At 43.4% G+C, this 24,612-nt stretch overlaps 2 protein-coding genes across 5 annotated transcripts in view; one reads left to right on the top strand and one right to left on the bottom strand.

Annotated features, from left to right (window-relative positions):
• LOC138429655 (S-adenosyl-L-methionine-dependent tRNA 4-demethylwyosine synthase TYW1) overlaps positions 1-15,712 on the bottom strand; it is a 143,080-nt gene extending 127,368 nt beyond the window's left edge. For 2 of the 4 annotated variants that reach the window (XM_069571405.1, XM_069571408.1), the window contains exons 1-7: positions 15,441-15,637; positions 14,514-14,644; positions 13,609-13,746; positions 9,668-9,769; positions 7,594-7,788; positions 6,277-6,564; positions 5,085-5,207 (exon numbers count right to left, since the gene is read on the bottom strand). In XM_069571405.1, the coding sequence (XP_069427506.1) occupies positions 5,085-5,207; positions 6,277-6,564; positions 7,594-7,788; positions 9,668-9,769; positions 13,609-13,746; positions 14,514-14,644; positions 15,441-15,444 (981 nt within the window). In that variant the 5' untranslated portion in view covers positions 15,445-15,637. Of the gene's footprint in view, positions 1-5,084; positions 5,208-6,276; positions 6,565-7,593; positions 7,789-9,667; positions 9,770-13,608; positions 13,747-14,513; positions 14,645-15,049 lie in introns of all 4 variants that reach the window. The other 2 variants (XM_069571406.1, XM_069571407.1) reach the window with 2 other exon arrangements.
• A 1,423-nt stretch (positions 15,713-17,135) lies between these two features.
• Positions 17,136-22,937, top strand: SBDS (SBDS ribosome maturation factor). The gene is made up of 5 exons (XM_069569836.1): positions 17,136-17,568; positions 18,190-18,319; positions 19,057-19,257; positions 19,845-20,009; positions 21,185-22,937. The coding sequence occupies exons 1-5, from the start codon at positions 17,441-17,443 to the stop codon at positions 21,311-21,313; spliced, it is 753 nt and encodes a 250-aa protein (XP_069425937.1). The 5' UTR covers positions 17,136-17,440; the 3' UTR covers positions 21,314-22,937.
• Positions 22,938-24,612: the final 1,675 nt, after the last annotated feature.

Below are 24,612 nucleotides of genomic sequence, written 5' to 3'. Positions count from 1 at the left end.
TCAGGGGGCCAAAGTACTGGAGCTTCAGCTTCAGCAACAACCCTTCCAATGAATGTTCAGGGTTGATTTCCCTCAGGATTGACTAGTTTGATCTCCCTGAAGTCCAAGGGACTCCCCAGTCTTCTCCAGTAGCACAATTTGAAAGCATCCATTCTTTGGTGCTCAGCCTTCTATATGGTCCAGCTCGCATCCATACATGACTACTGGAAAAACCATAGCTTTGACTGTATAGACCTTTGTCGACAAAGAGATGTCTCTGCTTTTTAATACATCGCCTAGGTTTGTCACTGCTTCTCCTCCGGAGAGATGGCAAAGGGGAGTGAAACAAACAGACGGAGACTGGGCTTGGCCCCACCACTAACTAGGCAGCCATCTAATTACAGACAAATTGATTTACTTCTCTAAGTTTGTGTCTTACCCTGTAAAATGGTAAAGTGGGGGTGACAAGGGTATAGACATCAGGGTCAGAGTGAGGACTGAATGAGATCATCCAATGTGTACTATGATTTCTCCTATCCCGCTGAACCTACCCTGGAGCCCTCTCCCCACACCTCCAAACCACCCATCCTATTCAGTCAAATCACACTGCTTTCCACTGCCTTGAGCACAAAGCCCACAGACCTATGGCAGAGCATGAAAGGGCCTCCAGGACCCTGCCCCTGCCCTCCCTGTCTATTTCAGCCCCCTGTAATTCCTACCCAACTCCACTCTCAACATACCAAACGCTTCTAAGACTCCCCTAACTTGCCAGGTTCCCCCAACACCTACTCCCTCCACACGTGCAATGCTTCAAATTCTGGCTCTCTTGTTCTTGGTTATCACTCCCACCGTTCAAATTCTCTTTGGCTTTACATCCTGCTGCAGAGGGAGGGAGATAGAAAACCATCCTGGTATTCTAGTCAGACTAAACATATCCCACTGGAAGATATCTTCTTACACAATGATAGCGATTAGTTATCAAGGACATACTATATGGCAGACAGTAAAATAAAGGCTTTTGATGGATTAACTTACTGAATCTTTATAACAACTTTATACAGCAGTTAATGTTATTACCTCCCACTGAAGCACAGAGAGTGAAATAACGTGCCCAGACAGACAAGCTGAGATTGTGTGACTCCGTGAAAACTAGTGAAAATTACTCAAAAAGCAGTCTTCCGGTAGGAGTGCTGTGGTCCAGTTCTACAGCTGATGCTCTTCAGGACTAGAGCATCCTGCTTCCTCTACAGTAACAACTAAGGCAGTTTAGTGTGAAGCAGAATGATGACTGGGCAGAAAGCAGCTTGGGAATATGTATGGATTAACCCCCAAAGAAAATCCCCCAAAAATATAAAAAAGAAGAGCCAGGTGGTAAGAAACCCATCACTGAATTTAGTACACTGTGCCCAATAGTAAGGGAACACACGGGACACAAATGGGAACTCTGCTGAGACCACATAATAATGAAAATCAAAAACTGGTGGCTGATTTTCATGCTGTACTTCAGTTGGAAATATATATATATATGTATTTTCCCCCTAAATCTAATGACTTTATGAGATTTCTAGGAGAAACCTGAAATATCTTAAGCCAGCTGCTTGAAGTTCATAAAGTCCAGAATCATTTCATTTCAAAAAATAATTTACATGGATGTCCAAATTTTCCCTTAGTGCTTTTTCTCCAGCGCCCTCTAATGGACATAAGATGAAAAGGCAAAGAAAAAATGCACCCACAAACTACTCCAAAGCCTTACAGTACATGTGAAATCTGCTAAAAGTAGATCTATGTGTTCTCCACACACACACCACACACACACACACCACACACACACACAAACACACACACGTACAGTGTTAACTATATGAAATGGTCAATGTGTTAACTTGACCATGGAAAGCATTTCACAATGTTTACATATATTAAATCATCACATTATACACCCAAAAAGAATCACATTATACAACCTAAGTATATAAAATTTTGTCAATCATATCTTAATGAAGTTGGAAACAAATTATCCCACAAATCTTCATCTACTACAAATAAAGCTATAAATGTGCTCAGTTGCTCAATCGTATACAACTCTTTGCGACCTCAGGCTCCTCTGTCCATGGGATTTCCTAGGCAAGAATACTGGAGTGAGGGGCTGCCACTTCCTACTCTAGGGGATCTTCCTGACCCAGGGATCGAATCTGTATCTCTTGCATCTCTTGCATTGGCAGGCAGATTCTTTACCACTAGCGCCACCTGGGAAGCCCTAAAGCTATAAATATCTGCTCTTAACTTGGTAGATCCAGAAATCTACCTAAATCAGGCATCTCACACACTGAAATTTATCCTATTTTAAGACAATTTCACTGTGAAAATTACTCAGATTTTTATTAAGAGTCATAAAATTATACATTTGCTTTGACCCAGTAACTCAACTCAGGGAATATGTAAACCAAGAAAATATCAATACTTCCTTCTAAGTGAAAAAGGTCTCAGTTCAGTTCAGTCACTCAGTTGTGTCCAACTCTTTGTAACCCCAGGAATCGCAGCACACCAGGCCTCCCTGTCCATCACCAACTTCCAGAGTTCATCCAAACTCATGTGCATCGAGTCGGTGATGCCATCTAGCCATCTCATCCTCTGTCGTCCCCTTCTCCTCCTGCCCCCAATCCCTCCCAGCATCAGAGTCTTTTCCAATGAGTCAACCCTTCACATGAGGTAGCTAAAGTATTGGAGTTTCAGCCTCAGCATCAGTCCTTCCAAAGAACACCCAGGACTGGTCTCCTTTAGGATGGACTGGTTGGATCTCCTTGCAGTCCAAGAGACTCTCAAGAGTCTTCTCCAGCACCACAGTTCAAAAGCATCAATTCTTTGGCACTCAGCTTTCTTCACAGTCCAACTCTCATATCCATACATGACCACTGGAAAAACCATAGCCTTGACTAGACGGACCTTCACTGCCAAAGTAATGTCTCTGCTTTTTAATATGCTAAGGGTCTCAGACCAGTGCTAATTACAATGGCAGAAAAGCTAAAACAGACTAAATGACCAACTCCAACAGAATGCGTAAGCAAATTTAAAATGTCTAAGCATATTTACTTCTCATTTCAATCTGTCAGACTTCCGGAGACTATAATGCGTTTGCACACACAGGTTCCCACCTCATTCAGTGCTGTGAGGAGAGCAGAGGTTAAGATCCACGTTTCGTAGACAAGGGGATTAAGGCCAGAGAAGATTACGCATTGCCCTTAAGGCACCAAGTTACAAGCCAGTTGGCCCAGACCCTGAACCTACATCTCACACACTTGTCATTCTTAATAACTTCTCTACTACGGCTTCTAAAGGCTTTCCCGGCAGCTCAGCAGTAAAGAATCCACCAGCAATGCAGGAGACGCAGGTTCTATACCTGGGTCAGGAAGATCCTCTGGAGGAGGGCATGGCAACTCACTCCAGTATTCTTGCTTGGAAAATCCCACGGACAGAGGAGCCTGGAGGGCTACACAGTCCATAGGGTCACACAGAGTTGGACACGACTGAAGCAACTTAGCAGGCACGCATGCAGGGCTTCTAAAATACAAAAGCTACTAAAAATGACAGCAGCAACACCAACACACAGAAATATCAGGAAGAAAGTAACAAAATGCTGCAACAGGAACAATCCCAATTTTAAGTTTGGAAAATAATTTCATTGTAGTTTAGAGTCTGACACACAGTATTTTGGGGTTATGAACTTTACCAAAGAAGCCAAATAACCCAATAAAAGCATGGGTAAATGATCCTGTTTAGTAAAGAATTTTGCCTTGGGACCTCCCTGGCTGCCCAGCTAAGACTTCACCGTCCAATGCGGGGAATGTAGTCTGATCCCTGGCTGGGGAGCAAAGAGCCCACATGCCTTGTAGCAGAAAACCCAAAACATAAAACAGAAGCAATACAGTAACAAATTCAATAAAGATTTTTAAAATGGTCCACAGCAGAAAGAAAAAAGGGGCTTCCCCAGTGGTCCAGTGGTTAAGAGTCTGCCTGCCAATGCAGAGGACATTGGTTCAATCCCTGCTCGTAGGAGAGCCCGTGCACCACAACTACTGAGCCAGCATCAACAGCTCTTGAGCCACGACTGCTGAACCCACACAGCCTAGAGCCTGTGCACTGCAAAAAGAGACGCCCCCACAATGAGAAGCACACGCACCACAACGAAGAGTAGCCCCCATGCCCCACAACTAGAGAAAGCCCATGAGCAGCAACAAAGACCCAGCACAGCCAAAAATAAACAAACCTTTGGGGAAAAAAGTCTTAAAAATAGAATTTCACCTTGCCCAAAGAGAAGTCGGGCCTGATTCCCATTCCTGGAAGGTAACCTCTAAACCCTGGGAACTTCCTGTGTGAGGGCAGTATCTTTGTTATTCACGGGAGGCACTGAACTGTTTATGCTAATAGGGTGACTCATGCCAAACTCTGGGGGCACTGTGATGAAGGCTGGGTTCAACCACGGGGGCAATCAATCAATCAGCCAAACCTACATAATGAGGGGCTTCCCTGGTGGCTCAGATGGTAAAGAACCCGCCTGCCATGCAGGAGAGCCGGGTTCCATCCCCGGGTTCAGAAGATCCCCTGGAGGAGGGCATAGCACCCCACTCCAGTATTCCTGCCTGGAGAATCCCATGGACAGAGGAGCCTGGCGGACTACAGTCCATGGGGGTCGCACAGAGTCAGACATGACTGAAGTGACTTAGCACAACAGCACATGTATAAAGTAGATGACTAAGAGAACCTACTGTGTAGCACAGCGAACTCTACTCAGCGCTCTGCAGTGACCTAAGTGGGAAGGAACTCCAAAAGAGAGGAGATATATGTATACGCGTAGCCAATTCACTTTGCTGTACAGCAGAGACTGACACAGCAGGGTGAAGCAACAATACTCCAATTAAAAAAAAAAAAAAAGGTTTTCACAAAACCCATGTTACAACAGCAAAAAGCAAAGTATACAACTTGCAAAATAGGAGGACGAGAAATAAAACTGTCCAATTATGAGCTCACATGGACTATGCACCAAGAGACGATGCTGGCTGTCAACCAACTGCAGGATCCCCGCTCACCGTTTCCCAAAATTACAGTACCTTTTCTTTCTTCACGTGATCCATCATCTTGCCGAGGTCTTCAACATCAATGACAGAATTTTGACTCTGATGGTCCTCAGTATCAGACTCTTCCTCACTGGTGCTCCCAAAGGGCTCTTCCTCCTGGAATATCAATTGTAAAAAGTAGCCAAGTGTCTAATAATCCTTCCCAAATTGTGAGTTCACTGAATGGACTTGAGATATCTTAGGCGAGAGGCCAGCCAGTTCCGAGTCAAATCTAAAGAAGCCCATCGCTCACACATCATCTATGGTTACTTTAAGAATATGGCAGAACCAATGCTGCAACAGAAACAGTATGGCCCACAAAGCTGGAAATATCTACCTGCTGGCCCTTTACCAAAAATGTTTCCTAATCTTCGATTTAAACAAAGAAGCAACCAGACTCAAGTGAGGAGTTAAATGAGGAAAAGGGAGGAATCGAGAATGGCTCTTTGGTTCCTTTCTTAAGTAACGGAGATGGTGGTGCTGTTTCCTAAGATGAGAAAGACTTGCCGAGAGACAGACCGGAAGAGCAGAGGGGAAGAGTTCCACTTTGAATTTGTCAAAGAGGAGATGCCTTAGACATCCAAGGAGAGATTTTAAAGAGGCAGCTGCAAACATGGAATGACAGGAACAAAGGTGGAGAGAAAGACAGGCAGTGAAAATGCAAAGTTGTTCCCGAAAGACACAAGCGACCAGTGGCCCAAAGGCAACAGCAGTGATACAGCCTGACAACACAAGCCTCAAAGGAACAGGGGTGTCCGAAGGAAGAAGTAAGAGAAACGTTTAGAATGTGAGGGATCAAAGAGAGGAATCTAGGATAACTCACAGCCTTCAAGTTTAAATGATCGGAGTCATTAAATAAGAGACGACGGAAGGAGTATGTGGTTAAAGGGTAAAAAGATTATGAGCTCAGCTCTGGACACACTTGACTTCTCCAGGCCCGTTTCCTCACCTGCACACTCGGGTAGAAACCTACTGGACTCCAGCAAGGCAACGACCAGAGAACAGGTTAAGGACAGCACCCAGCCCAGCATGGCTTAACCCAAGACCCCGCTGCCTCTAGAACATGCCCCATGTGAGTTTCAGCTCTTCCTTCCAACCAGAAGCCAAGAAACGCATTTCAGACAGAGGAAACGCATTTCCGAACACAGGAGGAAAACAGGGAGACATGGGCCCGTGGGCTCCGTACCTCGGCGTCTCCGTGATGCAATTCCTCCTGTGCGTGGGACCCTGGCTCCATCGCCTCTGAGCTGCGCTGGTTAGACTCACACTTGCCTTTCTTGCAGTTGCCCCTGCAGCGCTTTCTCTCTCCTTTGCGGAGTGCCTGCAGCCGGGAGATGAACTTGGCCTTCCAAGCTGTGAAGTCGGCCTCAATGCTGCCGTGCTTGCTTTTCACCACGTTGCCGTCGCCCTCCCCTCGGGTCATCACGCGATGAGCACCGAGCATCCAGAGCCACTTGTCCACATTCTTCCCCACCTGCGGGAGAAAGGGACGGGTGAGCGAGAACAGCCCTCCGGATCAGAAGATGCCAGTCTGCGCTGCGACAGCTGGGGCTCCCGCTGGGGGACTGTCCTCGGTGGCTGCCGGGAAGAAGGAATCGCTCCATCAAAAGGCCTTCAGGGTACAGATGTGGAAAACAGACACATAGACACAGTGGGGGAAGGAGAGTGGGTGAATTGGGAGATGAGCATTGGCATATACGCACTACCGTGTGTAAACAGACAGTTAGTGGGAAGCTGCCGCACAGCACAAGGAGCTCAGCTCGGTGCTCTGCGATGACCGGGAGCGGCAGGACGAAGGCTGGGGCTGAGGTTAAAGGCGGGGGATATATACACACACATAGCTGATTCCCACTGTGGTGTGCCAGGAACTAAAACAACACTGTAAAGCAATTATATTCCAATTTTAAAAAATGTTGAACAGGGATTTGAAGAAAAAGGGGCCAGGTGCCCTCCAGCCCCATCCATCCAGGGGTACAGTTGATATATTCAGATAAGATTCTGCAGAAGTTTTTTTGTTTTGTTTTGTTTTTAATGAAGGGGGTGGACAAACTCTTTTCTTAAACTAGGAGCTAGTACCTAAAGAAGAACTTGAAAACGACTCTTCTAAGTAATGGTCAGAATGAAACCACTTGATAGCAAAACCAGTTTCTTCCAAAATGTATTAACACCTCTGGGGCCAAAGACCATTAAACAACAAGGTACAAACAGAACCCATCTGGCAAGACTCATGACTTCGTAGCCAGAAATGTGCTTTATTACGGTATGAAGCACTTCAGCTGAGGCACGGGAGTTATCAAGAAGCACAGTGAAGTGATCGAAAGTGATCACTTAAGTGATCAAAAACTTAACAGGCTTCCTGAGTGGCAAGGCAGTAAACAAAATATTTATGTATCTGAATTTTACCTTTGGCCTAATTCCTTTGAAAATATGGGGGTTGGCGGGGCGGTGGTGGCAGGTGGAGAACACACATCTTGAAAAGATAACTGGATGAAAATGTACCTACCTTGTTGAAGTGGCTCACGTACACAGAATTTCCCAGGCCAAACACCGCATATCTCATCCCCTTCAGGTACGTTTTGCCAAATCGAAAGTCGTTGGCTGCTTCCTCCAGCCACTTGCAGAACCACTCGGCACTCTCAGGCGGTTGACCGTCAGTGTAGGTGGCAACCAGGAAGGCACAAACATTTTTACTAGTAACCTAACCAAGAAAAGTCATTATTTCAGAACAGTGGCCAAGACGCAAGTTATCTCAATCAAGAAAATCCTTTCTGAAATGCTGACATTCACAACACCGTAGCCTCTAAGGGTGCTTTTAGAAATGTTACTTATTTTCAGAAGAGAAAGAAAACACAGCCAGGGGAGAAAACCCAGCCCTCTGTTCCTGCCAACACACCTCCTGGTGCCCTTCACCATATACTCCATCCCATTTTCCAGCTTCTGTTTGTCCTATTAGAAACTAAAGACAAATCAGTCAGGAAGAAATATAGAAATAGTTCTTAAAAATTCCCTGAAAAATTAAAACAATAATGCGTTAAGTGTGAAGTGACTTAACACTTGGCATCAACATCTCCATGGGAAACCAAAAATCACATCAATGGTCCTATGAGCCACAGAATTTCATCCGCTTGAGTATGTCTTCACAGATCCAAGCCAGGAACTAAGTTATAAGCTGTTGTTCAGTTGCTAGGTCATGTCTGACTCTGAGACCCCATGCACTACAGGCTTCCCTGTCCTTCACTATCTCCTGGAGTTTGCTCAAATTCATGTCCACTGAGTCAGTGATGACACCCTACGATCTTATCCTCTGTCACCCCCAAGTAACCCTTTACGATAATTAAGTACCCAAGCTTGTTAATAATTTTTTAAATTTATTTATTTGGCCACGGTGGGTCTTGGTTGTAGCACACAGGATCTTGAGTTGTGGCTCACGGACTCTCCAGTTGTGGTGCTTGGGTTCCAGAGCACATGGACGCAGTAGCTGTGGCACGTGGGATCTTAGTTCCCTACCAGGGATTGAACCCATGTCCCCTGCATTGCAAGGTGGATTCTTAACTACTGGGCCACCAAGAAAGTCCTGCTAATAATTTTCTAACAAATAATTTCAAGTAGATTCAAGCTCACTCATTTGCATTCCAATGTGTTCCTGGGGAAAAAGAAAATGCACATGTACAGCCAAAAGTTTCTCTACTAAGAAAGGACTGGCAAGCCATAGCCCACAGGCCCAATCCTGCTTGCTGCCTGCTTTTGTAAATAAAATTTTACTGGAACACTGTCACACTCACTCATTTGCGTATTACCTCTGGCTGCTTTGTCTCAAAGACAGAACTCCATAGCTGCCTGGCCCACAAAGCTCAACATATTTCCCAAGTGGCCCTTTACAGAAAAGGTTTGTGGACGCCTGTTCCAAGGGCTTCTCCAGCTTGAGCTGCTCCAGAATCACCTGGGGCACTTGTTCAAACACAGTCCCACCAGGTCCAGATTCTGCTTCAGTGAGGTTAGGCCAGGACCTGAGACTCTGCAATCCTGATGAGTCCCCAGGAGAGGCTGATACTGCCAGTTCAAGGACCACACCTGAACAACCTCTGCTGTGGGCCAAACTCCCTACCTGCACGCGGCTGGAGGAGGGGGCGGGCATTCCTTAGGTGAAGAAATTAAGCTCTCACAGATATGATGTAATGCCTGGAGGTCACGCAGGCACTAAGAGATTTCTTTAACTCCAAAACCCACACTACTTCTGTTATCCAAGTGGCCCCTGACCTTTCACTAGGCTGACATGTGGTTCACATACCCGGCACCCGGCTGTGTGTGACAAACCTCCTTGATGATGAGATTCGAAACAGGAGGGAACTTCATACCAAGCTTTCAGTCTAACACCCCAGAGAGACCAGCCCCAACCCCTCCAGAGTCAGCACCCTCACCACATGCTCGGCACTTCTCACTGATCCTGAAAACTCAACCAGTGGAAATCCCTTAGCATGAAAATTAAATTTTGTCTGAAGAGCCTATTTATCCCAGAACACAAGAGGTCAATTAAAATTGAAAGTTGTGACCAAAGGAAAAATAAGATAATTACCAACCTCTTCTACGAGACAGTCATCTGGGTCATAGTCCTTCAGATTAATCACTGCCACAGGCAGATCGAGGGAGCTAAGTGCTTCGGCCAGAATTGTCGCAAATCCCTAACAGGAGGGGGAAAAAAAATCAAATACAGTCTCCAATAAACTAAATAAGCGAAACATACAGTCTTCACTTACTCCTGTTGGCCAGGGAAGGGGACATTTATCAGGAAAAACTTTCCCACTTGACTGACAGTTATCACCATAAACACAAATACTATTCTCACTTCTACCGTTTTCTCGAGCATCTTTACAGAGATCAATCATTCAGCTGTGCTGTTCTCGCTCTACAAGTACACAGAAGGGATTCGATCTCAACTGGCTTTCTGACATTCAGGCTGATTTGCCCTTCTACAATAAACATATAGACGGAGAAGAAATACTAAAGAGGGGAGAGCATGGGAAATGTGAGAACTGTGAACACAATTCTGGAAGAGAGAAGCCAAACAGAAGTAGACTGACAAGCAGAAGAAAGCCTCAGCGGAAACAGAAAACCAGAGGGGCTCTGGGATCTGTCAGTCCCCATGACAAAAATGGGAGGGAGCCATGGGCCCCAAGAGAACCAGTCAGCAGAGAACCTACATATGGGGGCAGTGAATCCAGAGCTGCTGTGAGTGTTCGCCTTTTACCTCCAGGCGGACTTCGGCAAGCTCTTCTCCAAACAAAATGAACCAATGTTTGGAGAAGGCTACAACTTCTAGCCAGACGTTGGCACCCCAGGAAAAACCTCCTCCTCTTTTTGACTTGGTAGCCTAACACTTGGCTCACCAGCTGCCAGGACTAAAGCTAAGCCTGCTCTACAGGGATCAGCACACTAAGACCTGCAGGCAAAACCCAGCCCTTGTCTTTACAAGTGAAGGTTACTGGAATACCTGTTGCTCAGATGGTCAAGAATCTGCCTGCAATGTGGGAGACCCGAGTTCAATCCCTGAGTCAGGAAGATCCCCTGGAGAAGGGACTGGCAGCCCACTCGGGTATTCTTCCCAGGAGAATCCCAGGGACAGAGGAGCCTGGCGGGCTGCAGTCCATGAGGTCTCAAAGAGTCGGACACGACTGAGTGATGAACACTCCTTCAATACACTCATGCTCATTTATTTACAAATTATCTATGGCCTCTTCCACAAGGTATCAGCAGAGCTGAACAGCTTCAGCAAAGACCACACAGTCTATGAAACCTAAAAATCTAAAAAATTACATGCCAAATAAAATATCTAGCCCTTTACAGAAAAACTCTGATAAACAGAACTGAAAGCTCTAGATAATATGATCCCTTGGGAGGGAAGTGAGTGCAGATAAAGACACAGTCTGAAGAACTGTACCCTAAGATGCTCCTATCTTTGGAGGGCAAAAAGATGGGTAGAAATCCACCAATAATAGTGAGGAAGGTGAGCCTCAGCATAGGAGGAGGAGAACCTAGAGACAAGTGTCCCAAAGTTCAATGAAGAAAGTAGGTCAACAAGGAAGGCGTTGTCATGCAGCTAACATGTCAAGGAAGATGAAGACTGAGGATGAATTAGCCACATGCAAGTCACTGGGAACAGGCTGGGGCACGCAAGCCTACCTGGAGTGGGTCAAGAAAAACAGAACAAAGACCAGAGACGGCAAGCACAGACAACATTCTCAAGGAATAATACTATACCAAAAAAAAAAAAATCGAGGTGGTAGTTAGAGGGGGATGTGGGGCCAACAGGCAATAGGTCACAATGGCATACCCTGACCCACCTCGCACAGAGCTTCCAGCAAGAACTTACAACTGGAGAAAACAAATCTATCTGGAGTTGAGAAAATCCACACCAGTTACCCCATTGTTTCCCCCCCCAATACGAACAGAAAACCATGGATCACCAAGATCATGATGAGAACAAGCAGGAGGAAAGAGAAATATCAACAGAAACTCTGAGGAAGTGGCTAAATCATGGGATTGACAAAGGAACTCGCTGAAATGTATTTTTAAATTATGAAATAGATGCTGTAAAAATTGCACAGGATAGAATTTTTACAATTAAAAACACTATAACCAAACTAAGACATTAAAAAAAAAAAGGTTTGGGGGACTTCTCTGGTGGTCCAGTGGCTAAGATTCCACACTCTCAATGCAGGGAATCCAGATTTAATCTCTAGTCAGAGAAATAGACCCCACATACCCAAATGAAGATCCCCCATGCCTCATCTAAGACCCAGCTCAGCCAAATAAATAAATAAATAAATTTTTTAAAGGTTTGGAGTTAAAATTCAAGAAAAAGTACAAGAGAAAGGATTTGAAATGCAGCATGTATGTATGCTAAGACACTTCAGTCGTATCCAACTCTCTGCAACCCTATGGACTGTAGCCCGCCAGGCTCCTCTTTCCATGAGATTCTCCAGGCAAGAATACTGGAGTGGGTTGCCATGCTCTCCTGTAGGGGATCTTCCCAACCCAGGGATCGAACCCACGACTCTTACATCTCCTGCATTGAGAGGTGGGTTCTTTACCACTGTGACTCCCTTGAAACACAGACCATCCAAAAGGTCCAACATCCAACAGTCGCAGAAATAAAGCACAGAGAAAACAAAGGGGAAAAAAGTGGACCCAAGAAATATTAGCAAAATGCACACAAAATCTCCAAAACAAAACAGCACAAGTATCCAACAGTGTCTGAAAAAGACCCACCCTAGACCCGTCTCACAGAAGCGCCAAACATCAAGGACAAACAAATGATTCTAAAAGCTTCCAGGAACAACAACCAAAAAAATTCATCTACGAAGGAATGGGGCAACCAGCCTCCTCTTTAGCAACACTGCCTGCTAAAGACAAGGAAGTGACACTGTCAAAGTTGGAAGGAAAAACTTTTGACCTAGTCTTCTATACTCAGCCAAATATGAATCAACCAAATTCAAAGCCAAACAGAGAAATTCAGATGGCACACCTTTAAGGAGGGCCACTGAATTCATATCAACTATGCGGGCAACAACATTAGCATGCTGAGATCTGAGGAACTGACTGATAAAAGGAGTCAATAACTTTTATCTAGTTGGAATAAATCTAGAAACGTGGCCCAGCAGGTTCAAAAAATAACCCTCAGAGGAACTGAAAACATAAACAGTTAAAATAGATTCTCCAAAGTGTACTCTCAGTATGAACCCTCTGTACACGTGGATTTGTTACTATCTTCAAGTATTAACTGGATCTTTTTTAAAAAATGTAAAAGCATGCTTAAAGAGCATTTTAAGCATTCTCATTTTTTTATGAGAAACAAAAAAAGGACTCTGTTTTGGCAGCCCAGATGCCTTTCTTACATTTCTTCCTGTTTCATGCTCTGCTGCTGACAGTTGAACTGAATTATAAGTGACCTTCAATTAGGATACACAGCAGGACATACTGAAAACCTTTTAAAAAGTAGTATTCTACAAAACATACACAAGAGGGCAGTAAAACTCTCTATAATGCTCCACCAAAATAGCGACTTGAAATTTTCTATTTATTTTCATAAATTAGCCTTAGTATATTTTCCTAGAAAGCAATAAATAGCTGTGACTTTCATAACAAAAAAAGCAGGCAGCTTTCAGATACAACTAAAGCATCTTTCAGCTCTATATCTGCATTTTGTACCTATACAGTATTCAACGTATATCATTAATACTTTTAACACTGTTAGAAATCGAAATAGATTTTAATTAAATAGATGTGTGAAGTTGTGAACATAAGGGCCCATACTGGACACTACTGCTACCATTTCTCACTAGCCTCTACGTCTATAGCCAATAACGGACTTGGAACTCCAAGTCTCCATTCTGCTGAGCAGAAGCAAGTTTTAGAACAAAGACCCTGCAAGACAGTGGCCACCAGACATTGAAGAACACTTTTCAGAGATTATCTTAAAAGATCAGGAGACCCAAGCAAAAGTGTCATATAAAGTTCTTACCTTTGCTGTGCCAGTCTGAGAACCATAAAATATCTTCACTCCAGACACAAAGACTTCCTTCTTTGGACGAAAGATATAGCCGTTTGTCATCAAATCCTGAGATGCTTTTGGAGTGGTTTTCTCCTGTAAGTTCTTGTTCTTGAAATAAACACAAAATCCATCAAATTTCAATCTTCTCCCAACTTCATTAGGGATGAACACTAGCTCAGATACTGACCCATTTTATTATTCTCTTAATCTTTCAATTGTACTCCTCTAATATTGACTCCTTGATATAATTAGGTTCTTTAAAACCAGGGACCACATTTCTCAAGACTATAATGATTTCCATTCCCTCCAGGATAAAACTACACATACTTTCACCTATAATGTGTTTTAGTGGAGTAATAGCACAAATTTATTTTCTGATTCTAATTAGTGGAAAGAAAAGAGACTACTACCATCCCTTAAAAGTGCTGAGCAGATTTTCGGTATTTGCAAAATTTAATTTTTCACTACAAAATCCTCCTGTATCTTAAGAATGCGATGTCCACAGTGCAGCAAAGAAAAGCTAAATAACTTAGTCTATAAAAATTGACAAGAGGGACTTCTCTGGTGGGCCAGTAGCTAGGACTCTGTGCTCCCAATGCAGGAGGCCCCCATTCAATCCTTGGTCAGGGAACTAGATTCCACATCCCACAACTAAGACCCAGTGCAGCCAAATAAACAACACTTTTTTTAATTGACAAGAAAAAAATGGGAGCATGAAAAAAGTATGTCTAGAGACTAAACATGAAAGTAATCAAAAGTTCTTTTTAGAATTCCCATATTTTTCTGGAAGCCTTAGAAAATCTGCACTCTGAAATCTCTATAAAATGTGATGCCAAATACTCTCCTGTGGGAAAAAAAACAACAACTCCACTCACCTGCTTCCTGATGACAATCTGGAAACAAATCCAAAGGCTAAAACCAAAGGCAAAGCCCAAGTATATGTAAAACCTGTTTATCCATAACGATATTAAAGGTGAGGAGAAGTCCCAGGTATCCAAAGCGGGATCTAAATTTAAAATGATCCGTATAAACAATTTTATTTATAAGGTTACACATACAATGATGCCCATCCTTATACGCATTATAAAAGAAAAGCCAATCTTCATATTCAAAAACCCTGCTCAGATATCTGTAAAAAAAACACTAATAAAACAACACATACACATTATGTGATAACATGACATAATTATAATGATAAAATGTTAATTCAAAAAATTTAAAAAAATTTTCATTTAGATATAGCATTTGGAAGGAAAGGAATATAGTCAAAACATTGTACTAGAGTTAATTTTTCTTTTTGTTAGCTGCTCCATCAGAAAATCTTAAAATCATACTAAAAGTATTCCTTTTTTTTTTTCTAATAATTTTATGAGACCCAAAGCTACTTGCAAAGGATTCTCAAATAACTGACCTCAAGCCCCACAGTTTTTAAGGGAGATTTGGATGGACCTGGCCTCAAAAGCTGAGTCGGCGGGCAATTTCAAAAGACGAAGTCTAAAATTTAGGGCTTACAGGTGCCACTCCGCCCTGGAAAGACCAAAATTCCTCAACACACGTGGGTAATGGGGAAAGGCAGTTTTCTTTGCGTTTCACCTGAGGTAGAAGCACAATTCTAAATTCTTCTCCTAGCCTCAAAAGGCAAAAGCCAGGTCACAAGCAGGGATCTGTCCTCCCAAGCGCCCAGTGGCACCGATCCTGGCCGGAAAAGGGCAACACATTCTAGAGGAAGGGGCCCGAGGGTCTCAGAAAAATGATTTCCTCCCTTCCTGGCCCCACGAAACTTGCCCTTCTGGGGCCCTTACCCATTCTCCTCAGAGCCGGAGCCCTGCGGCCCGACAAGAGACCAGGTCTGCGGACCTAAGAAACTTAGGGTCCGGTGTGAATACTGGGAGGCCACCAGAACTACCTCGCAGCACTAGCTGTGTGCCCGGAGCCAGAGTTGCTGAGGACAGCCATGCCAGTTGCAGATCGTCCCGATTGGCTCAGAGGGGGAAGGGGCGGGCCGAGGGGGAAGCTCCGCCCAGAGTTCAGTGGAAGAGAGCCAGAGCCCTCCGGGCCCTGCTAGGATTGGCTCAGAGGATAAAGGGGCGGGCCCAAAGGAAAGTACAGCCCAGAGCTCCCGGCAAGTAAGCGGGAGGGCTGCCAGCCCCAAACAAATGTCACTGAGAAGGAAGGCCTCAGTTCAGTTCAGTTCAGTCGCTCAGTCGTGTCCAGCTCTTCGCGACCCCATGAATCACAGCACGCCAGGCCTCCCTGTCCATCACCAACTCCCGGAGTTTACCCAAACTCATGTCCATCGAGTCGGTGACGCCATCCAGCCATCTCATCCTCTGTCGTCCCCGTCTCCTCCTGCCCCCAATCCCTCCCAGCATCAGGGTCATTTCCAGTGCGTCAACTCTTCGCATGAGGTGGCCAAAGTATTGGAGTTTCAGCTTCAGTATCAGTCCTTCCAAAGAACACCCAGGACTGATTCTCCTTGAGGAAGGCCTGGGTGCAGACAAAGCAGGGTTGGAAACAAAGAGTTGTTCATTTGCTCAGTCACGACCTACTCTTTGCGACCCCATGAACTGCAGCACTCCAGGCTTCCTTCCCTTCTCTAGCTCCCCGAGTTTGCTCAAACTCATCTCCATTGAATCGACGATACCATCCAACCATCTCATCCTCTGTCTTCCCCCTTCTCCTCTTGCCCTCAATCTTTCCCAGCATCAGAGTCTTTTCCAGTGAGTCGGCTGTTTGCATCAGGTGGCCAAAGTACTGGAGCTTCAGCATCAGTCCTTCCAACTGATATGTTATATCCAACTGATATATATAGTCCTTCCAACTGATATATACCGATATCCAGGGTTGATTTCCTTTAGGATTGACTAGTTGGATCTCCTTGCTGTCCAAGGGACTCCAGAGTCTTCTCCAGCACCACAGTTCAAAAGCATCAATTCTTTGGCACTCAGCCTTCTTTAAGCTCCAATTCTCAGATCCGTACATGACTACTGGAAAAACAGGAGTAGTTTGGGGTGGAGGGAAGGTTGGAGGAGCTAGAGAAGAGGTCTGCGTTAAGAGACTAAGGGCGTCATCAACCGAATGCAATGTGTGAGCCCGTTTGAATCAATTGAAACACACCGACTATAAAAAGTCATTATTTATTTAGGGGAAAATTAATTATGGACTGGCTAGGAGATGCTATTAAGGAATTATAGTTAATCTTGTTGGATGTTATCTGTTGGAAATTTAGCTAACCTTATGACGATTTGCCTTAATACTCCAACAAAAAAAAATGAGGGAGAATGAAACAAGAATGGCAAAATGTAGACACCTGTTGAAGCGGGGTGATGGGTACATGGCAGTTCATTACACTTTTTTCTGTACGTTTTTGGTGTTTAACTTTTTCCATCATGAAAGGTTAAGATAGACTCTGAAATCTGCGGAATTGTAAGGCGTCAGGCACTACGTTTCCACCCGGTCACCAAACTTCGGCTCCACCAACCAATCGGAGTTCTTTCGTTGGAGAAAGAACATTACGTCAAGAAAGAGCGCCTCTCTTTCCCGGCGCAGAACAATGTCGTAAAAGTCAAAATGCGCAGACGTTATTGGTCGCTCTTCCTCCCGGGTTTCCGCAACACCTGACGCCTGCGCAATACGTTGGGTGGCTGTATTGTGGCTGCCCGGTTAGTTCCGGCGCCGCGCAGTCTGCGGGCGTTACTGTGCCGCGCGCCGCCGAGTGGTTACATCTAGGTGTGGGTGGCCTTGTGGCCAGCGGCGCGGGCCTACCTTGGTTCGCCGGCCCCAAGATCTGTGAGCGGCCAAGATGTCGATCTTCACCCCCACAAACCAGATCCGCCTGACCAATGTGGCCGTGGTACGGATGAAGCGAGCCGGGAAGCGCTTCGAAATCGCCTGCTACAAAAACAAGGTCGTGGGCTGGCGGAGCGGCGTGTGAGTGACCCTCTCCCTCTGGGCCTTGGCCGAAGCCTGTAGCCTCGGAGGCGGCCTCCCTCTGGTCGTCTAATGAACCGGCCAAACTGGGGTCTTGTCAGCGAAGGAGAATAGTAAACTTAGTAAACTGCCTGGGTTTCGCGTCTAAACCAAACGTTCCCTTTTATCATTGGTAGTTTTGGTTTGGGGCTTGGTTTTACTTTACTTTGTCATAAAAGCTACAGCCAAGAAACCTCCATAATCGGGGTCCTTTTCTCAAAATAATGATCAAGGCAAAGGGCGTAGTCAGGTACTTCTGTAGTTGGTGCGTCTGTCACAGTTCTCTGCGCAGTAGTTTGACCAGAGTGCGTAGCGTCTTCACTGCTGCCATCTAGGGTTCGGAATTCCTTGGCACCAGCCGGACCCCACCCCTCAGTGATTCACCCGTATTCCCACGATGTTTTTCCCCTATAAATGAAAGCGAATCCAAACGGAGTTCTGGATTTTGAAAATGTCACCGACAGTCATTTAGGAGTATTTGTTGTTTCTTACATTATCATTGCCCATCTTGTCTTTTAAGTGTGAATGAACGTCCAAGTTTCAAGAGTACTCACGTAAGACTTTCTCTTCTATCCTCACAAGGGAAAAAGACCTTGATGAAGTGCTACAGACCCACTCAGTGTTTGTAAATGTCTCCAAAGGTCAGGTTGCAAAGAAGGAAGATCTCATCAGTGCATTTGGAACAGATGACCAGACTGAAATCTGTAAGCAGGTGAGTTCTCAGGGCCGCAGCATCCCTGACCCTGATATCCATTAGCATTAGGTGTTGTGTTACAGGTATGTTAAGCTTTAATAATATACTGTGGGGTTTTTTGTTTTTATTTTTTTTTTGGAGTGAACGTTTACTTTGCAATAATTTGATCTGTACAACATCACTTTTAATAATTCAGGACATGGATTCTTTTTATATTTATTTATTTGGCTGTGTTGGGTCTTCATTGCATCACGGGCTTAGTTGCTCAGTGGCATGGGGGATCTTTGTTCCCCCATCAGGGAACGATTCTGCATCCCCTGCATTGCAAGGCGGACTCTTAACCGTGGAAGTTGGACCACCATGGAAGTCCCAGGACATGGATATTTTTGGCAAAAGCCTCCAGAAATCAGATCATCTGCTAAACTGCCCTTTTTTGGTCCACTTATATATTTCTTTAGTGTAATAAACCTGAAAAGAGAACTTTTTTTATTTTCCAGTATTTCATCATTTCCACCCTCTGCTAAGATTGCCTTTACCCCTTCCCCCATCTAAATAAGTAAGATTTCAAAACAAGGTGATCCTGTGCCTCCTTTAGGGAGAGCTCAAATTATTACCAAATAGCAGTAGCTGAAGAGGATGAAATTTAATTTTATCCCCCAGTATTTCATTCCTGTGGTTAGTTAACAAATAGTGTGGAACAAAGACATTGCTTTCTTAAACTTGTTGGGTTTTTTGTTTGTTTTTTTTTTTTTAAGATTTTGACTAAAGGAGAGGTTCAAGTGTCAGATAAAGAACGGCACACACAGCTGGAGCAGATGTTCAGGGACATTGCAACTATTGTGGCCGACAAATGTGTGAACCCTGAAACAAAGAGACCATACACCGTTATCCTTATTGAGAGAGCCATGAAGGACATCCACTATTCAGTCAAACCCAACAAGAGCACGAAACAGCAGGTGAGTTATTTTATATATATATATATATATGCACATATATACACATAATAATTTTGGGTTTTTTTGGCTGTGCTGGGTCTTTGTTGCTGCACATGCTTTCCTCTAGTTTCAGTGCATGGGCTTCTCATGGCAGTGGCTTTTCTTGTTTCAGAGCGTGGGCTCTAGAGCACAGGCTGAATAGTTGTGGCACAGAGGCTCAGTTGCTCTGCAGCATGGTATCTTCCCAGATCAGGGATCAAACCCATGTCTCCTGCATTTGTATTCTTTACCACTGGGCCATCAGGGAAGCCCAAGACTTCTCTATATATTTTGGATACTAGTACCCAATCAAATGCATGATTTGCCCATATTTTCTCATATTCTGTGGGTTGTCTTTTCACTTTCTTGACAGTTTTTTGAATCACAAAAGTTTTAGTCTTAAAGTTCAGTTTATCTATTTTTTTCCCTGTAGTTGCTAATATTCTTCATGTCATCTAAAAAACCATTGCCTGGTCCAGCTAGAAGGAAACTGCTTCATTTTGAATACCTTCCTCACTAATGCATCAAAAGAGACAAATTGCGAAATTTTTTTCATTTTGTCTTGATAGGCTTTGGAAGTGATAAAGCAGTTAAAAGAGAAAATGAAGATCGAACGTGCTCACATGAGACTTCGGTTCATCCTTCCAGTAAATGAAGGGAAGAAGCTGAAAGAAAAACTCAAGCCACTGATCAAGGTTATCGAAAGTGAAGACTACGGTCAACAGTTAGAAATTGTAAGATTAGCGTACTCTTGTTTCTTTCCTTCCTCATGACCAAAATAGTTTCTTCTGTAATCATAAATGTGGCCCAGACATTTAGAAAGCGTGAACAGTAAGACATTTCCAGAAACATCTTAACCTAGAATTAGGTGAAAAGGTCAAGATCTCCGTAGAACTAGATTGTAGTTAAGAACACTTACGATTTCTTTGTGTTAGTTTTTTAGTTAAATGATTCCCAGTAAGGGGATATGGGTCATGCTCGTTTTTGATGAGAAAATATATTTTACAGTGAATCTTCTTGCAGTCTCATTTACCACAAAACGTTTTTAAAAAGCAGCAAGCAAAAACATCATGTCTTTGGATCCTCACCCCACAGCTTTAGATAACATGTAAATTCAGCTGTCTGCAAACCCACATCTTAGAGCTTTACAGCTTCCTGACAAATAAATGAGCTCTAGAGCAGGATCTAATGCCTGATGGTCTGATGTAATAGTAATAGAAATAGAGTGTGCAATAAATGTAATGTGCCTGAATCATCCTGAAACCTCCCCGCCCCCATCCGTGGAAAAATTATCTTCCACGAAGTTGGTCCCAGGTGCCAGAAAGGCTGGGGACTGTTGTTCTAGAGGATTGTTGAACTTCTTACTGTAGATGTGAAACAACAAAACGCTCCAAAGTTCTAAAACCTTTGCAAAACTTTGCGCATGGTTTCTAAATAGGCCTTCCACCCTCTTACTTGTTTTCCCTTCAAATGTGGCTCCAGAGAGATGATTTCATTGAACTATAAATTTCAATGCTAAATTTAGTATGCAGAGGACCACAGCCTTCTAATCTAACCACTGCATTTACAGCTGAGGAATCTGGAAACATCCTCAGTAGGGAAATCAGGGCCTCATCACAGGGGCCTAAGTGCTTACTGATGGGCAGAGGCTAGACTAGAAGCTAGCCCCTATCCTGTGCAGTCAGAGAGAGACCCGGAAAGTGTGACATATTCATCTCAGAGCAAGTTACAGCTTCGTCACTTATAGCTGATTCACTGTGTTGTACAACAGAAACTAATACAACATTGTGTGGCAACTATACTCCAATTAAAAAAAAATTTTTTTTCTAATGAAAGAAAAGTTAAAGCTGTGTCTGTTCTGTCGTACCACTCTTCCTCATGTGGTCAGCAGCTGTTTTCGATGTTTCAGGTGTGTCTCATTGACCCCGGCTGCTTCAGAGAAATCGATGAGCTCATAAAAAAGGAGACAAAAGGCAAGGGCTCCTTGGAAGTACTCAACTTAAAAGATGTGGAAGAAGGAGATGAGAAATTCGAGTGACCGTCACCCACCTCTTCAGCTATCAAACACTAAAGCGTTTTCATTTCCCACAGTCCTGTTTTCTTTGTGTGATCAGCCAAATGCTTGTTCAGATGAGTTGCCGTTTTGCATCTTTGTGGCAAACGTGTACACAAAAAGACGTTCCTCAGTAAGTATGATGATGTGGAATTCATTTAGTTTTAATTAGAAAATGGGGTTTTAGGCAAAAGTGAAAATCCAAGATACAAAGTTCAGAGAAGCATTCAGTTGCTGCCTCATGCCTTTGTAGCTTTCCCGGGTGAAAGTTATTGAGATAACTCTTTCGGATAAAAAGTTAAATTTTGTGCATTGTAAGAAATTAACTTTAGGAGGGTATATCTTTATGACAGAAAAGGAGGATTTGCCAAAAAAGAAAACATAGAATGTCTTATTTCTACTTAACGAAATGTGTGTATGGGGGTAACTGTATCATGACATAATATAAAACTTGGATGATGACTTCCTGATTTTCTGAAAAATATGACTGCAGGACTTTAATATTCATCAAACATGCTGCCATAACTTAGATTATTCTTGGTAAAATATAGTCATTTATTTCTAATTCTTAAAGTTTATATTATATATTATTAGAGCTGAAATCTTATGTAATCAATAAACCACTTTTTATTTTTGTTAAGCTATGGCTTGTATTTCTAGACAGCTTCCTAACTCCGTTTCTCTTCTCTGCTTTTTGTCTGGTAGAATGGGCAAGTATGGGCAAGTTCTTAGCAGGATTAAACTTGTTTGTTTGGGGGGCGGTGGTTGTTTGAGGCAGGCCTGTTCTGTTAAATATCTGGTAAATCTTAGTGAAAATAATCTGGGATGGAATTGAATTTGAGTGTTAGTATTTGAGCGCTTACCTAGACAGTGTAAAAGTTGTTTAAAATCTGCTTATCCTCAAAAGAGATCTTCTAGAACACAAAATAGGGTTTCACTCAAAATAAATATACAGATCAGATGTATTTTATGGACGGAAGTATTTTTAAGTGAAAAAGATTTCTTGACCTAAACAGGTCTCGGTTGGTTTTATAAGCACACAGAATCCACTGCTAATACAAGCTCTCAGAAGTGCCCCCATTTTACAAAAACTTCAATTGAAATGATTAACTCAAAATTTTTTCTCATAACGTTAGAAGAAATATTTTTGTTGTTGAATAACATGGGACACACACTTTAAAATGCTGAAATTGAAATATTGTTCTGATACAGTCCTCAAGACCCCCCTCACTGATTCCGTTTTACTTACATAATTTGTTTTTTATGAAGATAATCGAAACTTGAAATCCTGGGAAGAAATTTGAACCAATGAGGTTCACATTTTTTATTTCTAGCTTAAACAGATAAAGCAGTGTTTCAGATCAGAAGTCATAATTGCTAAAAATGTTCAACAGCTGCATATCAGAGAGAGAAAGATAAATGTTACTATAATACTGCCTTAAGTTTTTCCCGTTCTCATACTCATTTCTTCTAAAAAGCTGGAACTTCAAGAAATGTCAAGTGTAGACCAATCTGAGTCATGTTTCTGAACCTATGACAAATAAAAAAATGTTTACCTTATATTAATTTCATGATTCAAAAATAATTAAAAAGTTTGGTTTGTAATCATTTTTCCAGTACTACTGCTATAATTCATTACCTTAAGGATTATTGGTTTATTTTGTTTTTTCTAGGTAAGCATTACTGTGTACATTTGGTCAGGATGACATTCAGAACTCAGCTTCTTCTATTTTCAGAGCTTTCTTCTTTCTATTATTATTTTTCTAGTGTTTATTTATTTGGCTGCACCAGGTCTCCGTGGCATGCAGGATCTTTTGCTGCGGCAAAAGATATTAACGTTTAGTTGCGGCACGTGGGCTCTAGTTCCCTGACCAGGGATTGAACCTGGGCACTGTGCATTGGGAGAATATAGAGTCTTAGTCACTGGACCACCAGGAAAGTCCCAGAGCTTTTTTCTTTGAAGCTTCCCTTATTCCCATACACAGTTATTTGCTCCAGCCTGTGTAACCTCATATATTTTGAAATTACCCATTTGGCCTTGATTTTTGCCCAACTGTGTGTTAGAGAGAGGGCTTCCCAAGTGGCTCAGTGGTCAAGAATCCGTCCGCCAATGCAGGAGACTCAAGAGACATGGATTTAATCCCTGGGTCAGGAAGATCCCCTGGAGGGGGAAATGGCAACTCACTCCAGTATTCTTGCCTGGAAAATTCCATGGAGAGAGGAGCCTGGCGGGCTACAGTCCACGGGGTCGGAAAAGTCAGACACGAATGAGCACACGTGCAGTGTTACAAAGAGCTGCTTGAGCACCTGCCCAGCACACTAGATGGTGAGCAGCTCAAGGGCGGGAGATGAGCCAGCTGTGTATCCCACCCTGGTTTGGACCTCGTAGAATAAACGTCTGGGGAGTATAATAAGCATACTCTGAGTGGGGGTTCGTGCCATCAGAAGTGAGGAGTAATGACAAATTTGGCTGACTGTTGACTTTTTCAGATCCGTCAGTAAAGCTCAATTGAGTTTTGTCCGCTAAGCCAGAGCTTCCATTGTTCATAGCCATGCATGCTGGTATGCCACTGGTGGTTTCTCTCTAATATATCCCACAGCCCTCAGGGCTTTTATGTCTGCCAGCAAGCAGCCTCTCACACTGACCCCACGGTGTCATACGTACACATGCCCTGGGCTGTGATGGGGGGACATAGGGCAGTACTCATGACTGTAAGCAGAAGCCACACACTTGATTTTAACCTGCATGCTACCCTCAAGCCCCCATCGTGAGGTCCCTATGATTTTGGTAGTCATAAGTTTCCTTATCTAGAGATTTTTGCATCCCTGCTCTTAAATTACCGAAATGCAACATACTGACTATTTGAAAGTACTTTTCTGCTGCTACATATTAGGGGTGGTCGTGACCTAGTTGGCCACTAACAGCATTTAATGGCTGAGATGATGGAGGTCATTGATTTTCATCTACACATGTATGTTAATAGTACCTACAAAGTTAGCAAGTCTAAATGTAATTTTGTAGCAGCAGCAATTTTTGTGAGCTAAAAGTACAATCCAGACTCATTCTTTACCAGCTCGATTACTTCAAAAATGGTTTTACAACACTCTGAGCATGTGTACTTAAAGGAGCTCAAGACCCCTTCCAAATACTCTTCCAAGGAAGAGTCGTCAGTGTCACCAAATTCCTACATATTTTCAGTTGGCAGAGAATGGAAATAATGGATTACGGAGGAACTGAAAAGAACAGAGGCATTTTTACTGCAGAAAGGAGCAGACCTGTCTTC

Source organism: Ovis canadensis, chromosome 24 (assembly GCF_042477335.2).
Source record: "Ovis canadensis isolate MfBH-ARS-UI-01 breed Bighorn chromosome 24, ARS-UI_OviCan_v2, whole genome shotgun sequence".
Taxonomy (NCBI): Eukaryota; Metazoa; Chordata; class Mammalia; order Artiodactyla; family Bovidae; genus Ovis; species Ovis canadensis.
The sequence above is the reverse complement of the archived record's forward strand: the minus strand, read 5'-3'. Positions and strand labels throughout refer to the sequence as shown.

Coding starts and splice junctions, on each gene's coding strand:
- SBDS (XM_069569836.1), top strand. CDS start 17,441: ATGTCGATCTTCACCCCCACAAACCAGATCCGCCTGACCAATGTGGCC. Junction 18,320..19,056: donor AGACTGAAATCTGTAAGCAG/GTGAGTTCTCAG, acceptor TTTTTTTTTAAG/ATTTTGACTAAAGGAGAGGT. Junction 19,258..19,844: donor ACAAGAGCACGAAACAGCAG/GTGAGTTATTTT, acceptor TTGTCTTGATAG/GCTTTGGAAGTGATAAAGCA.